The 14,694-nt window shown below is 39.2% G+C and overlaps 1 protein-coding gene across 6 annotated transcripts in view; it reads right to left on the bottom strand.

Moving 5' to 3' along the window:
- LOC145434979 (uncharacterized) overlaps nt 1-14,347 on the bottom strand; it is a 33,869-nt gene extending 19,522 nt beyond the window's left edge. For 2 of the 6 annotated variants that reach the window (XM_080312214.1, XM_080312215.1), the window contains exons 1-2: nt 6,725-8,121; nt 4,626-4,730 (exon numbers count right to left, since the gene is read on the bottom strand). In XM_080312214.1, coding sequence (XP_080168340.1) covers nt 4,626-4,676 — 51 coding nt within the window. In that variant the 5' untranslated portion in view covers nt 4,677-4,730; nt 6,725-8,121. Of the gene's footprint in view, nt 1-4,625; nt 4,731-6,724; nt 8,122-8,150; nt 8,517-14,147 lie in introns of those variants that run through there. The other 4 variants (XM_080312210.1, XM_080312211.1, XM_080312212.1 and 1 more) reach the window with 4 other exon arrangements.
- Between the last annotated feature and the right edge of the window lie 347 nt (nt 14,348-14,694).

The following is a 14,694-nucleotide window of genomic DNA, read 5'->3' as shown; positions in this document are numbered from 1 at the left end:
CATCGATATGGGATGGTTGGAACCCCTCAAAATAGTCGGTTCAACAGTCATAGTACAGATATTTCGTTAACGGAGCTATATTTACCCTATATTTTCAATTGTCAATGTCAATCCACATTCGTGATGTCATGGCTTTTAAAAAAACATGTTTTAAACAAGGGCCTTGTTGTAAACATGCTCGCTTTAAATCTATTTTTCTTTTAAATGCACCCTAATTTATAGCAATAGGCATTTAGGTTCCAGTCAATACCGTGCCACGACCCACCAAAAGACATATGCAATTTCGACCAATACACGACATTACGGAGTGTGCTACTAATGAAAGACCTTGGCCGAAACTTAGGGCATGTGTCCATTGTCAATAGCCGCGCTGGGTGGGGGTGACTAAGAGTCCGGTCCTTTCAATCCGAGCCCACAATTCAAATGCCACCAGGACACCACTGAGCATTAAAGACATGACAATTTGTGTGTGCGTCTCACGAAAGTTTTTCTTTTAGTCTGCTACGTTTGGGATACAACAATATCTTTTGATTATATAACAGACCGGAAGTCACGAATTACCAACATACACTAAAGTAATTATAACAAGATAACAGGCGTTATAAATATGAATTACGTGTCCCTAGCTCTACAGGTAAATCTGGCCATCGGGGGCAGAGAGAGAGAGAGAGGATTAAAAATTATTATTAATACAATGCAATTACTAATATTATTGACGAAATTCAGTCTTCAACTTGAAAATATCACCCAATGGGGGCTAAAGACCAACGTTTGGACTGGGGGACGAATTGCTGTTTCGGTCCTTATTCTAGCTGCAACCCGCGCTAACATGATATATAAGCCCATGGCTATGGCGGCAGATCCCAATGTTGAGTAAAGAATTATGAAATAGCGATTGGGGCCTGTTTCAAGTAGAGTCATATGAGATTAAGATGAAGAGAATATAAAATTCTGCCTTCAGCTTAATACAGATAATGTAGGCCTACTGCAAGCTGCCGCTACGAGAAACGGCAAAAACGGCTCGGTTATGATACATATCAGCAGCTGTTGATTTTTATTGCTTCGTTGTGGAAACCGTGATGTTTTATTTGACGAGTACAAAATTTCAAATCTCTGACCGGTGTAAGTACGTACTACATAGGCCTACTGCTCGCCAAGCAGCAACGCTCAAACTGCGTTTGCATAACCGAACATCAATACACAAGTTACTAGGTAGAGTGGTGATTAATTATCCTGCTGCGGCGTACTGGCGTGTGGAACGTGTTGATAGCCTGGTATACAGCACGGCGGGTGTTCTTGCAATCACACGAATGTACGACGTACGTGACGTACATCGAATATCTGTTAACCGTGGATACTTCTTACGCAATGACTAGCAAAGCTAATAGGCTACTTCTGACGTAATAATGAGCAATGGCATTTAAAAATCAGACGTTTGTGCTATCATGAACCTGGTATAATACATCTTCCTTGTTCATGAATGTTCAGTTTATGTCATAGTACTTGTACAAATAAAAAGTAATCGTTCTTTCACAAAGAAATCGATTAGATATGGGAAGTAGTCGATTACGATTACGATTACTTTGGAATTTTTTCGAATGTAATCGATTGCGATTACGATTACTTGAAAATGCTGTAATCGTCGTAATCGATTACGATTACTAATCGCGATTACCCCATGTCTGATACCAATATACTATACCATATAGGAAAATCACTGTGTCGGAAAATCACAATTTAAGTCAAACACAAGACAAGACCAGGGCTAAAACCAAGTAAGTCTTAACAGATATGAAACAACACAACCCTTTATGAACGTGGGGTAACTGCCACAAGTAACACCTACGGGTAGGGTAGGCTTATAGCCAAAGGGAGACAATAAGTTAACCAGGCAATATTAGTTGAAAATTTGAAAGAATTGCAAATGATCATCTAACAGGTGACAAGTTTCCTGTCAGTTATGACAATTTCGATCGTAATAGTGATGAAAATCATTACCGACTTTGTAAATTATAGAACAATGATCTCATCAAGTAGTTCAGTTGAAAAAAGTAAGAGTAAGCATACAAGGTCAAAAGTGAAGGCATCCACAAATACTGCCTGCATCTTTACTCAAGGCCTATAGAAACAAGCTATACAGAATATTTAAACCATGATATTAACTTAGAAACAAAAACATCTCTGACAGGTAATGCTCATTGGCAAATGACAGCCAATTGTATAACCAGTAGCCTACATGAACAGACTTAACAAGATAATTCTTGATTATCTACCAAAGTGCAACAAGCACACATGAAAACAATAGGAATATAGGATATCTACCTCTAAGAGAAAAACAGCATCAGACCATCCCATTTCAAATATCTGAGCTGCAACTGGCTAGATTACTATGTGTTCTATGATAAGACTTCTTCACTTCACAAACTTAGCATTTTATTGTCAGCCAAAAAGCAGCCTGTAGTCCTACAAAGAATGTTAAACCAAATCACTTTCACTCCTCTAAACTGGCCATGACACATTTACAAGATACCAAGTAAATTTGCATTACTCAATAAATTTTTAAAAGTCCAGCTTCATTCACTGTGCCATGCTTTGAAAAACAAAATATACGGATGATAGACCTCAGTGTTTCAGCATTTAACTGGCACATGACAATTCGATAGTTACAGAACGATTTCCTTGAATAGAACAATAGCTGCTTCAAAAATGCCAACTGAGGTGCATCAACTCTTACTGCCGAAAGCATTCCTTTATCGAATTTCTTTTCAGAAGGCAACACTGCAAGAATTTTTTCGACAACAAGCTTGTATTCAGCTTGGGACTAAAAATAATTTCCTAGAAGCATCAGGTGTTACGCCTGCAGAGTACAATAGAGTCAAGCATGCATAAATTTGAACTTTAAATCCAACTGAAATCAAACGGGTAATCTCAGACCTTGGTGTTACACTGTTACATTAGTATATAGGCCTACCTTACAAGTGTCAAGTTAACTTTAACAAGTCATTTCAAGGAAATAAAACCATGTACTAAATGTCTCAACCTATCAACAACAAACCAGCCTACTGCCGCAAGGACTAACTAACATTGTTACCATGTTCAAAAAATCCTGAGCTAAAGGTTCCATTGCTGTGCCTAACTACGTAGCAGATTTATGACAGTGTCTGACTGTATCTAGAATCACGATTTCACAGATATTGATTCTACAAATCACATAAAATTGTTACGACACAGAAAACAGATACCAGCGGGAGAAAAGCAGACAATGGAAATAAATGGACACCACTTTGCCAATTTCTCAAACACAGTCAGAAAAACGTTTTGCTGTCAGCTCAGTATCAGCAAATACGTTAGGATTGGTGAGGTCTACCTTTTGATGTGTCATGATAAGTCAAAAGGGCGAAACATGGCAATACATTGAAGATATGATCACACAAAGTCTTCATTAATTTTCCCACACATCAAACATGATTATGACTATTATCACACTCATTCGGTGTAGGTCATGAGCAAAGTAACATTTGATAAAAAGAGCAGCAGCCGATTGAAGTTGCCGACCTTGTGGTAGTTGTTATGGATGGTCTGTTCCTGGACAGCTATCTACCACAACCTATGTTACAATTGTTACAGTTTCAAAAATGAAAGCACTCCATACTAATTTTGTAAGCCCGAAAATAGTTTCATGGGTAGATTTGCACCTTATGTCTAAGTGAAATTGTAACAATTGACAAGTAGTTGATACTATGATACATCTCTTCCTGACAAACTCGGGAATAAAGTCTCAAAATTATTTTTTTGATAAAAGAACCGTTGCCAAATGGTTTGTGTTTTAGTGACTTGGATTCATTGCATGATTTTAAATATGAGCTGAAATTACTTGCCATTCCCAGGTATTTCTTGGAAGCGTCACAAGTTATTAAAAGTAGCCTTTTGCACTGTAGCAGTTCCTGTATTTTACCTGGTTTAGAAAGCAGTATTATATTACTTATACGGTAAACTTGTATTTACACACACATCTTTTACACCCATATTACTTTTCATATTTACGACCGGATGCTATTATTTCAAATGCCTAGCATCAGTACTGCGTATCTGACAGAGGTGTGTTTACTTAGGATTGAAAACTGAGAGATTTCAATATTACCTTCCGAAATTAGAAAATACCAGTCAGTTAGGTCAAGCGATATGGCGAAAACAATTTTTACGAGACAATCGATGCTGATGAAAAATAACATTGTATAGCCGAGAGGAATTGTGTTCCAAATCTGGTACAACAAAGTATTTCTACCTGTTCGGAATACTCAAATAGTTACTTGGAACCAGTTCTAGTTCAGTTTTTGGACCAAAATACTTACATTTTAAGCTTTCGATTTTGTAACCGAATAAAGTGTTTTGGGATATGTTTGCATCACTTTTATGAGGGAAATTGTCGTCATAACAACTGGGCAATATCACCCTGGATCACTGTAACATTTTCAAAAACTGCGGCAAGACTGAAAAAAAGTTTGATGGGGATGGGAATCTGACTGATGCCAATACAAGTCCTAAATATCCTCAAGGAAGAGGCTTTTTTGTTTCCCTACAGAGGCATTTCCAGTTACGACACATAAAAAGTTGTGTTACAGCACCTTTGGTATGTGTTCTTCCAAGATATCTCCCTGCTGTTGCTCTTCTATCATTCTAAGATTCTTCGATTGAATCCTCTTCAGCAGTTCACGCTTCCACTGAGGAACCTGCATTAAAACAGAGCTAAGCTGTCAGATAGCAAGACAATAAGAAATAACAATGATTCAAGGTTTAACTATGAGTCACAATAACTCTTTTTACGCTAGCAATGCAACCATCCAGTTCGCACTGTATTTATAGGTGTTTTAAAACAGTTATAAGCAGAGGGTTATAGAGACACAAGAGACACTTTTTATGCATAATAGATGAACAGATAGTATAATGCTTTCTGTAAGGTGAGATAGACACGCATACCAATAAACATGAGGAAGTTAACCCTTTCGAGACAATTGGTTGTCATAGATTGCTTACCTGTATTTCTAAACAGCCTCAAGGCATTAGTCAAGACATGATAATTGTTTACAGTTGATTTAATGAGTGAATTTAACAATAGAATGTAAGTGAGCACTTCGTAACATAATGTTTATTGTTCTATCAGCAAAACCATTGAATCAACTTCAATAGATAGAATATATAAAGTTAAAACAAAATATAGCATAGGAATTAATCTATGGGCAATTGACTATGGTCCTAACTGAAAAGTATAGACTAAGAAACAGGGTCTTCCGAGGGTCCGTGGACATATGAGCATGCGACATTATAGCATGCGAGACTTCGGCATGCGACAATTTGGCATGCGACACATGAGCATGTGGGTTAATTACGGGTTAGCGGTAGGTTAGGGTTGGATTTATGGTTGGGTTAGGGTTAGGGTTTAGGTTAGGTTAGGCTAGGTTAGGTTAGGTTAGGCTATGTTTCGGGTTAGGGTAAGTTTTTGGGTTATACAGTCACATGCTGAAGTGACGCATGCTAATGTGTTCCATGCTGAACTGTCGTTTTCCATTGTGTCGCATGCTCATATGTCGGGCAACCCTTCCGAGACCATAACCATTACGTCATATTGTTTAAAAGTGTAATTTGACTATTGGGGCATGGGCATTGGGCATATACTGCTTATCAATACGGTACCATATTTCAAATTATTTATGGACCAATGCCCTGTAAATCCTGAAACAATGAAGTTCTTTGAAAGCATTCTATTGCAAGCAGAATAACAGTGCAAGCAAACAACGTTATCACACTGCTCTCAAGTTATGCAAACATCAGTACCATTTAGTTTCATAAAACCTGTCCTCATCACTTTTGCGATATAATGCACAAATTCAGATTACAACAACTTACTTAAAAAGAGCCATAATGGTCTGGTGCTTTGTGTTAAAGTTCTTTATATAGGCTATACGACTTCAGAATGATCAACATGTTTCACATTAATATTATTTGCCTTGCAGCAGAGCAAACCTACTCATGCTCTCACGTGACTCATCCAAGTTAGTCAGATGCAGGGCAAATTCTCCAAACAAGTAATACTCAGTATTTTTCCAACACTGCATCTGCAGTCTCCAGTGAAGTGTATTATCAATTCCGCCAGAGTCTGGTGTACATCACATGGTTTTCAGTAATTGCATGTTTGGTACATTTCATGGGTCGACATCAAATTAGGTTTGCAATATTTGGAAACCTAGAACTGAAGTATTCCTATAATTCCAGTACGATGCGACGGGGAAGATATTCATTCGTGAGCAAGTTTCATCTATTGGTCTGCAGTCACGATTTTAAGGCCATCGAAAATCAGCATGTCTAGTACAAATTCACCAATCGAGGTAAGCAGATTACCGTATTTCGCGACCTGCTAATGTCCAGATCCAGACGTGGTAAACTGTTACGTATTTCACGCCGCCGGTAAAAAACAATGGGCGCTGCCTTTAACAGCTTATTGGTAGCAAATTATACAATGCCATTCAAGCACACAGTCTTTAAAGACGAAAGCGCCGCCGGGCATTTTCTGGGATCGCAAACGGCAGACGCGTTTTAGGACATTGATGTCAATTGACGCGATGTCGTTAGAAACAATTCAGCGACCTGTTCGACACGGAAATGACAAATTACTGAATCAAAAATATATTTGCGCCATGCGCGCTATCCATAAACTCAAAACACTCACCGCGAACTGATTAGCCCTTAATTCTGCTAGATCCTAACAGGGTTTTTCCGCTGACAGCGCCAGTAAAATTCCCGCCCTAGATCGGCAACTGCTAACGAGCGCACACGACAGAAAACAGCCACTTGAAAGCCGAGACACGCAAATACTGAGCAGCAGAAACAGCAACTCTCATTTACCCTACATGCAGCCCAATACTAGCTGTGATTTGTCCGCGCAGTCGAGCGAAGATCCTTTAAGTCTGCGCAGTAATTTTGCGAGAGACCTGGGAATTCGAGGCTACGTAATTGTGACTTGCGCTATCATTTCGGTGGGAAGGTGGCGTTTAAAAGTGATAGCTAGCCTCTCTTCAATACCTGACAGTGCAGATTGTACATAAACACTGAACAGTATCATTGCATTTTCAGTTTTACGGCGAGAGTTTACGATATAGGGCGTGTACCGAATATTAAAGAGGAGCGTGTAATGCGCGTCCTCGATAAGAAACTTTCAGTTTGGCCGGCACCTGGTAAAAGTACAGGCACCAATTCATCGCCAGCAAGCGCCGATGTTTGCTTAATGTTTATCCATCGATTTTAAAACTAAACCCACTGCCGGCGTGTTGTTTTTCTGTTGACTTCGCACAGGGTCTGGTATCCAGCGGATGACCGCGTAAATTACCGATTGTGACTTCACAAAACCAGATAATTTACGGCGTTCGACACCGTATCTAGCTACAGCCAGACCCTGATACGGCAAACCATGTTAAATCCCGAGGGTAAGCGCAGTGCAGAACTATAGAAATTACAATACCGTCGTCAATTTAACTAGATTTTTGCCGCGCTGTCATGGGAATTGCGCTCGCCAACTGTCGGTTCGAAAAATTTCGGAAGGTGTACGAAATTGAGTGGGTAACATGAAACGAATCGCGTACCGTATTGCGGCACGTATCGCGGGCATAGTCATCACTCTCAAATCCAGGTGAATGATCTTCATTCGAGCCGGTTGAACATGGACCGACACTTCAGATTTTGTTTACACTACTAAAATACTACACTACTACACAAACTAACCGGCGTACTGAAGAAGAGACATGTCAAGACGCATTTACAATGACTACCTTTTATTATTTGTTTAATCGACTTTACTGTGCGTCTCCACGGTGCTGGTCGTGCCCGCGCTACTAAAGTAGGAAGTTGTGATTATTTAAGCCTCCGCGCACGAGCTGATTTGGACTCGCGATTTTCGATAAACAGAATCAGATTCGCGAGTTTCGAACAAATTCGAGTCAGTGCCGGATACAATTGTTGAGAAAAGAACCAAGCGTTTACATTTGAATATCTTAATTAAACCCGATTTAATGGATGCACGCATGTTGACAACGCAAACGCGTCACCACAATGAGGGTTTTGCCGTCGATCAATCAAATCTACCCTTACAGAAAACTTACCTCCATGTTCCTCCGTCGCTTATCGCGCAGCATATTCCTACAAGCTTTGATCGCGGAGTCGCTACACGGCCGAGTATTTGCGATATCCTACTATGACATTAAGTAAGCTTCAGACAACAGCAACACGAACACTTAATCAGACAATTAGGCGAGCCATAATCCACGTAAAATGAACAGCAATGCACACCTTCGCGTGGGAATAACATCGGTGGATAATTCATGAGCTAACCGACTAGCTTCCGCCATTCTAGCGGTCAAGCTAAAAGCAATCAATAACTGTGTCTATCTTCGTGGGACCCTCAGCGCCAGAGAAGAGAGCGCGGAAGATAAGAAACGGATCGATTCCGTTTTCTAGTGACAGTCCAGTACAGATTCTCTTATCTAGATTTTAGATTGCCTTGTTTTTCAGAATTAAAACTCCCGATAACTCCGGCTCACGAATCGGTTAGTTTTGTAGCGACTCGTACTGTTGGCCTACTCATGACTCTCAAGTGAACCGAGTTACGACTCCGACTCATGCTCAAATCGACAAAACCGTATTGAATCCGACTCCCATTACCAACAATTATACTTGAAGATAAGAATTACAATCGAATCGAGAGTCGGGTAAATTTTTCCGCGGCTCTGAAGTGAATAAAAAGCTCGACACTGACCTCGAATCCTAAGCGACCGAAGTTTTCGGTATTCCAGGCTCAGTACGGTATTGGTGTTTTTACGGAATGCGGAATTCGCAAGTAACACCAATCGCTATATGCGGGTATTCACAATCGCAAAGAGAAACAGGTCGCATCATGTTTGTTGCGATATTTACTTATCCTAGCGATACGCGGTATAGAGTATTTGATTGTAGCACGAAGAATTTCTATACCAATCAACTTCACAGTGCCCTACGAGTCCCGAGATGGGGTAATTTGCAATCGGCGTCGATACTCAAGCAGAACAAATATTTGATACATACCGCTGGAAAGTTTGTCAACCCATCAGCTAAGTTTGTCCCCGTCGTACCATATTATATTTAGATGGGACTTATAAATACCGTCTCAATAACGAATGCCAATCTGCGCAAGAGATTACCGGACCACGATCTGACATATCTATTTCGCCCACCTACACATACTACACCTTCCGTTTTAGTCGATTGCCTTTTTATGTGATTTTCCGTTCATTTTTATCAAGTGTATAATGCTTATTAACTACATCGTCTAGGGTTAGGCCAAGATTCACTAAAACTTAAAAGATTACACCAAGTCTTTTCGAATCCTTCCTATCTTTTAATTGTGTCGGAATCTTGCGGTTTTTGAAAATGAAACTCGACCCATTGAGACGTAACAGCGTAAGTTCAGATCAGTGCTACTTTTTGATGTTTGATGATGTATTGCAATCCTAAGTTTATGTTATGGAATGCCCGGACATATACGTGAATTGCCTGGTCGCGGGGAAAAGTCTTGTACAAAGTCAACCGACGTCAGCCAGAGCATAATTCTGCAACCATAATTGAGGCGTAACAACGAAACCGTCGTCACAGTTCCTGAATTACGAAATTAGACAATGGCAACGTGCCACAGATGAGCAATGAAGCGTGGACTTGGATATGGAGGCAAACCGAAATCAATTATGGATTTGGATCTGATATTGATATTCGATTATTTTAAAGATGGAATGGACATGAAATCGTTGATGTTTTATTCAATTTTCGACAAATTTCAGTCATTACTAGATCAGACCTTGGATTTAGAGTTGAGACGACATTAATTCTGGATTAGGATTTCGGCTTGGATTTGATTCTCAACTCCCGAACAAGTTTCGGATTTGTAAATACTAAATACGCACGTATACATCTGGGAAGTGCGAATTCGTTCCACTAATCTACCTCGAAAGCATCATGGCCCAGTCACAATACATAATTTTTGCAACATCACTATTTATAATCGATCTAATTTTTAAAAGTCCGTGATGAGCCACGACATAGTTTCAGTTTGACATGAACGCACTATAATTCGTAATCCGTCTGAAGCGACTTTGGATTGAATTAACCTACCCGACAGTAATTCCGACGAGGCTGTTGTGCTAATTCAGCACGAAGCCGCAAATAGAATTCCCATTCAAACATAGATAAACGAAAGACAAAACAGTACGAAAAAAAAACGATTACAGTATACGTCAGACACGGAAAATAACGGATTATCCGCATACTTTCGTTACAGCTTAAGTTTGTCGGAAAATGTCAGTTTACCGACACCCACGGAGTCCACGACATTACTTTGCATACAGCACATCGCTATGACAACACACAGTAAAAGGCCCCTACCACAACATCGGCATTACATCAGACGCGGGCTATTTAATCATGAATACGCCGGAACATCTGTTAGCGTGACTTCGCACATCGAATTTATCGGCGATGAGCAAAATACGATTATAATAGAATCTGTATATTATACAAAGATAAGTCATTCACGCTGGGTATTTAACGGATCAAAATCATCGCAGACTTCATACCAAATACCATCAACAGTCATATCGAGTAATAACTCGCCGCAACGTCGCATTAATGTCTGCAGTGATCATTGGACATAGCGAGATTATACTCGCAAAATTATTAAGCCCGCATAAACTTTGCTTATTGACAGATTAGTCCATTGGAGGCGACGGCCGACGTAGAATTAACGTTTAAAACGTGATAGCCAACTCGAACGGGTATTTAAAACTGTTTCTGCTACCGAACAGCGCAGCTACAAGTTTTTTTTAAACACGGAGGTAGTTCATTGTTTCTTTAAGACATTATGGATAGTAATGGGAAAATGGATCGTTTTTGGTACAAGTAGGCCTAATATCCTAACGTAATCCCTCACATATCAGTCGGTCAGTAATAACACAGTACAGTGATTAGCCCCCGCGCATCTATCCTGAAAAGAACTATGGTAACATGCTTACTATCAACTGTAAACCACTATACTGATTCACCTGTCGCATATATGCGGTCTAATCTGCTGAATACATGAATTGGATACTTTCAATTCCGATTAACACCAAGCCTAGACACCGACGCTGTGCGGCACGTTATATGACAGAAATATATGATTTTATGACACACAGACTAGTCGCGATATTTAGCGACCTGTGACTCTTTGAAAATAATCAATAACGCGACAATTGAAAACATAGCTGCACCTCATTTACGATTAATGATGGTCACTTCACGCTGTTTTAGTGTCATCAAATTTATCGCTGAGTGCTACGATGACTCCTGCCTGATGATATCACTGGCAGGGCCTTCGCACGCAGAAATGTATCACGCTACCCACATGTATCTGGACGGTTATATAATGCTGTAGTATTGGATTTACCATTGAAATGGATCGGTTTATCTGTAGGTTTAGGTACAGCTCGCAGATGACAGATTTGTAATTGTCGTAATGGCAAGTTCTCAATGCCAGTACCAAGCGATGTGGGTCAGATTTAACAGCACATGAGTGTAAAATGAAACCAAGGTTATTGACATTCCAGATATTAAAGTTAGAATGGCAAGTCGTTACAATAGAATATGGTCTACCTACATATCCAGTTGCTACCTAGCTGCAGGATGATAATGACCTAAAATATGAGAACGCAGGTCAACACAATGTTTAAGAATGGCAAATAGGTCAATTAAAGGTCTGTATTTTATACTACACCATCAGCCTAAGAAAGAATGAGAGAGGTAGATATTAAATTTCAAATCTCTTACAAATGTAATCAAAATTCGATAGGGTGTCTTGGATCAGATACACAAAGGTGCGTGTAGGTCATCAATGAATGGTTGGCAATAAAAATACATCAAGGTGTTTCCAGGAATATCATCCCACAAGGAGAATTCCATTTATACTACTAAGTACAGCTTTTAGCTTCTGATATTGGAACAAGAATCCTCCAGTACAGTCCTAATACCATGAATATAAAAACAGGGAATTTGTTCATTTCAATACCGCCAGGAATGTTCATACATTGTTTGTCAGCACACCTTGAACAAATACCTTTATCGTTTGCTTCTCGATATTAAATAAACAGGGATGTAGGTTTGTCATGAAATGTGGCCGGTTTTTATTCATCAGATTATACGGTTACAACAAAACCTGTTAGATGCTAAATACGAGTCGACCAAAAGAAAATGTAGCACCTAATAAATTTAGTTGTGAAACTTATACCAATTATGAAGAGGTCATGTTGATTAAATAAATAAACTAGTCAAAATTGACTGATTCCATTCCGAATTGAGCGTCAAGTCGAAACGAGCACCACCTATTATAATTACCGTCGCAGTGGAATCAAAGTGACTTATGTCCATTTTACACAGTTTGAGAAAATAGACTTTTCATAAGGTTTTCATCTTCTCTCAGCCATATATTGGCCCTGATTAACTTTGAATTAATGAAACAGCCATAACCATGTCCAAGATATGGCTGAAAAAGAATGAAATTTTTTTTAAAACTTGAATATTTTCAAGTTTTAGGAATGGACCTTCCAAATTTGAAAACTGGACAAAAGTCCCTTTTGATTCCACTGCGACGATATGAAGCCATATCAGTAATGATGACTAGAAAAGTTCAAATATATCTTTTGCGTTTGAACAGGGACCATCATGCCAGTCACATGCCATCTGAAACAATCCCGTAACTCAAGAGCATGACATTTCCCAGTGCTTCATGACCCTTATGTGGGTCGATCATTACTTGACAAAAAAGTCATTCCTTGAATATTTGTAGCCTTGTGTAATACATTTTACGTTGCTAAGATACAGTCAACTGAAGTTTCTAGGCTCTAACGTTGCATGAATAAAGCATTGAAACTAGCAGTGAGAAGGCGTCTTGAAAAATTGCTGTGCCCACTTTTAGGCATAACCCAACAGTTAATTTAATACGGTACCAACAAAAATACGGCTTAGGTTTGAGTTCAATGAAAATCAATAGCCTGATGTCAAACTTAAAATATGGTGTCTACAGTCTACTGTCTATGAATTTAAAATCTCCCAAAAATATCCATTAGTGACCATCTGAGTTGATAGAAAACGATATCTGACCAATGATAAAACAAAAGATTTGGACTTTCTATGTCCAAAATTTAGATGTCGCATGTGTGATCAAACTTTGGCAATGTTACAAACCTTGAATCGGAGGAGGAATATAGAATCGATAAGCAATAGTAACGAGGCTTGTGAGCGGAATATGATATTATCACAATGATAGGCAAGTCTCGAATAGGATGGTCCCACCATTATAACTCAATGTGTCAAGTGCAAGAGGGTCACTAGTTAAAATTCACTATTTCCACTGATCACAACGTTGCAGTAGTATGAAACCATTCACTTACATTGACTTCACCGAAAACTATTACCATTTTACATATATATTCTTTACAGATGACCCCTTTAAACAAAGTAACAAATGGGCAATTCAGGGATCAAGGGAAGTAAAGGCAAACTTGTATAATTGTTCGAGGACAATTGATTACAGCTTCCGATATCTTCACCAATCACTCGTATGCTGGCTGCAATGAATTTGACAGCATATTTACGGGGTATTCATCATCATTACAAAGCTAAATCAGAAAATTGCAGGACACCGTGATATTTGATAAACTTACGGACTATGGTAGTCTACTACAGAATAGGCGCATGCAAATGTTCAAGACCTTTCCTATCAAACCACCCATAGAAGCGGTAACAGTCTTGGATACACTGAATGCTTTTCAACTATTTATCACTAAATATTCCTAACCTAGTTGCATGCTGTGCTAAAAACCTCAACCCAGCAGGTAACTTCGGGCCTACCACTGAATCTTAAATACTGATTAGTGCACAACTTGAAAATTGGCATGTACTTATAGGTAGAAAACGGTCAAGTATCCATAATTATAGAAGATTACACATACTATTCAACTTGAGTTCATCACTTCATAATGAGGAATTACCAACTAATTACGTTCCAACTCAATCCAAAATCAAACCATATCACACAATACCTGTACTTGATTCGCTTTAGATTCCCTTTTCCGTTTCTTCTCAAGAAACTCCAACTTCCACGGAGGATATGCAACCATGATATCACTGTCTCTCTTCATCGCGATGTGAATTTTAGTGCCTGAAGGCTATTTGCAAATATCAAATTCAAGATTATCTGCAGATAAGATAACCATCAATTAAAGGTCACAGTCACGACACAATAAAAGTGAAAATCGACTGAACCTTTTGTATATTAACGAGTTTGACTTCAATCAAGTTCTCAAGTAAGCTGGCCCCACAATGACGTGATGGGAATCATTTCGCACCCTATAAGAATACACGTCGGTGATAATAAAATAATTACCACACGGCAACCGGTCAGCTGTTCGAGGCATGCGACCTGAAAATTAACTTGCAAAACAGCGCCAGGTAACGGCGTCCGGGAATCGTTATGTTGACAACGGATGTCGCGCGTCATGCTTCGTTTAGTTTGCAGCTTCGTAATCTATCGATTTATGTTTGGCATGGCCAAACTCAATACTGTCCAGGTAAATTCGCACGTAAACT

The sequence above is a fragment of the Botryllus schlosseri genome, chromosome 3 (assembly GCF_051294905.1).
Source record: "Botryllus schlosseri isolate E-star chromosome 3, Bs_hap1, whole genome shotgun sequence".
Taxonomy (NCBI): domain Eukaryota; kingdom Metazoa; phylum Chordata; class Ascidiacea; order Stolidobranchia; family Styelidae; genus Botryllus; species Botryllus schlosseri.
This window is presented reverse-complemented; position numbering and strand designations above follow the sequence as displayed.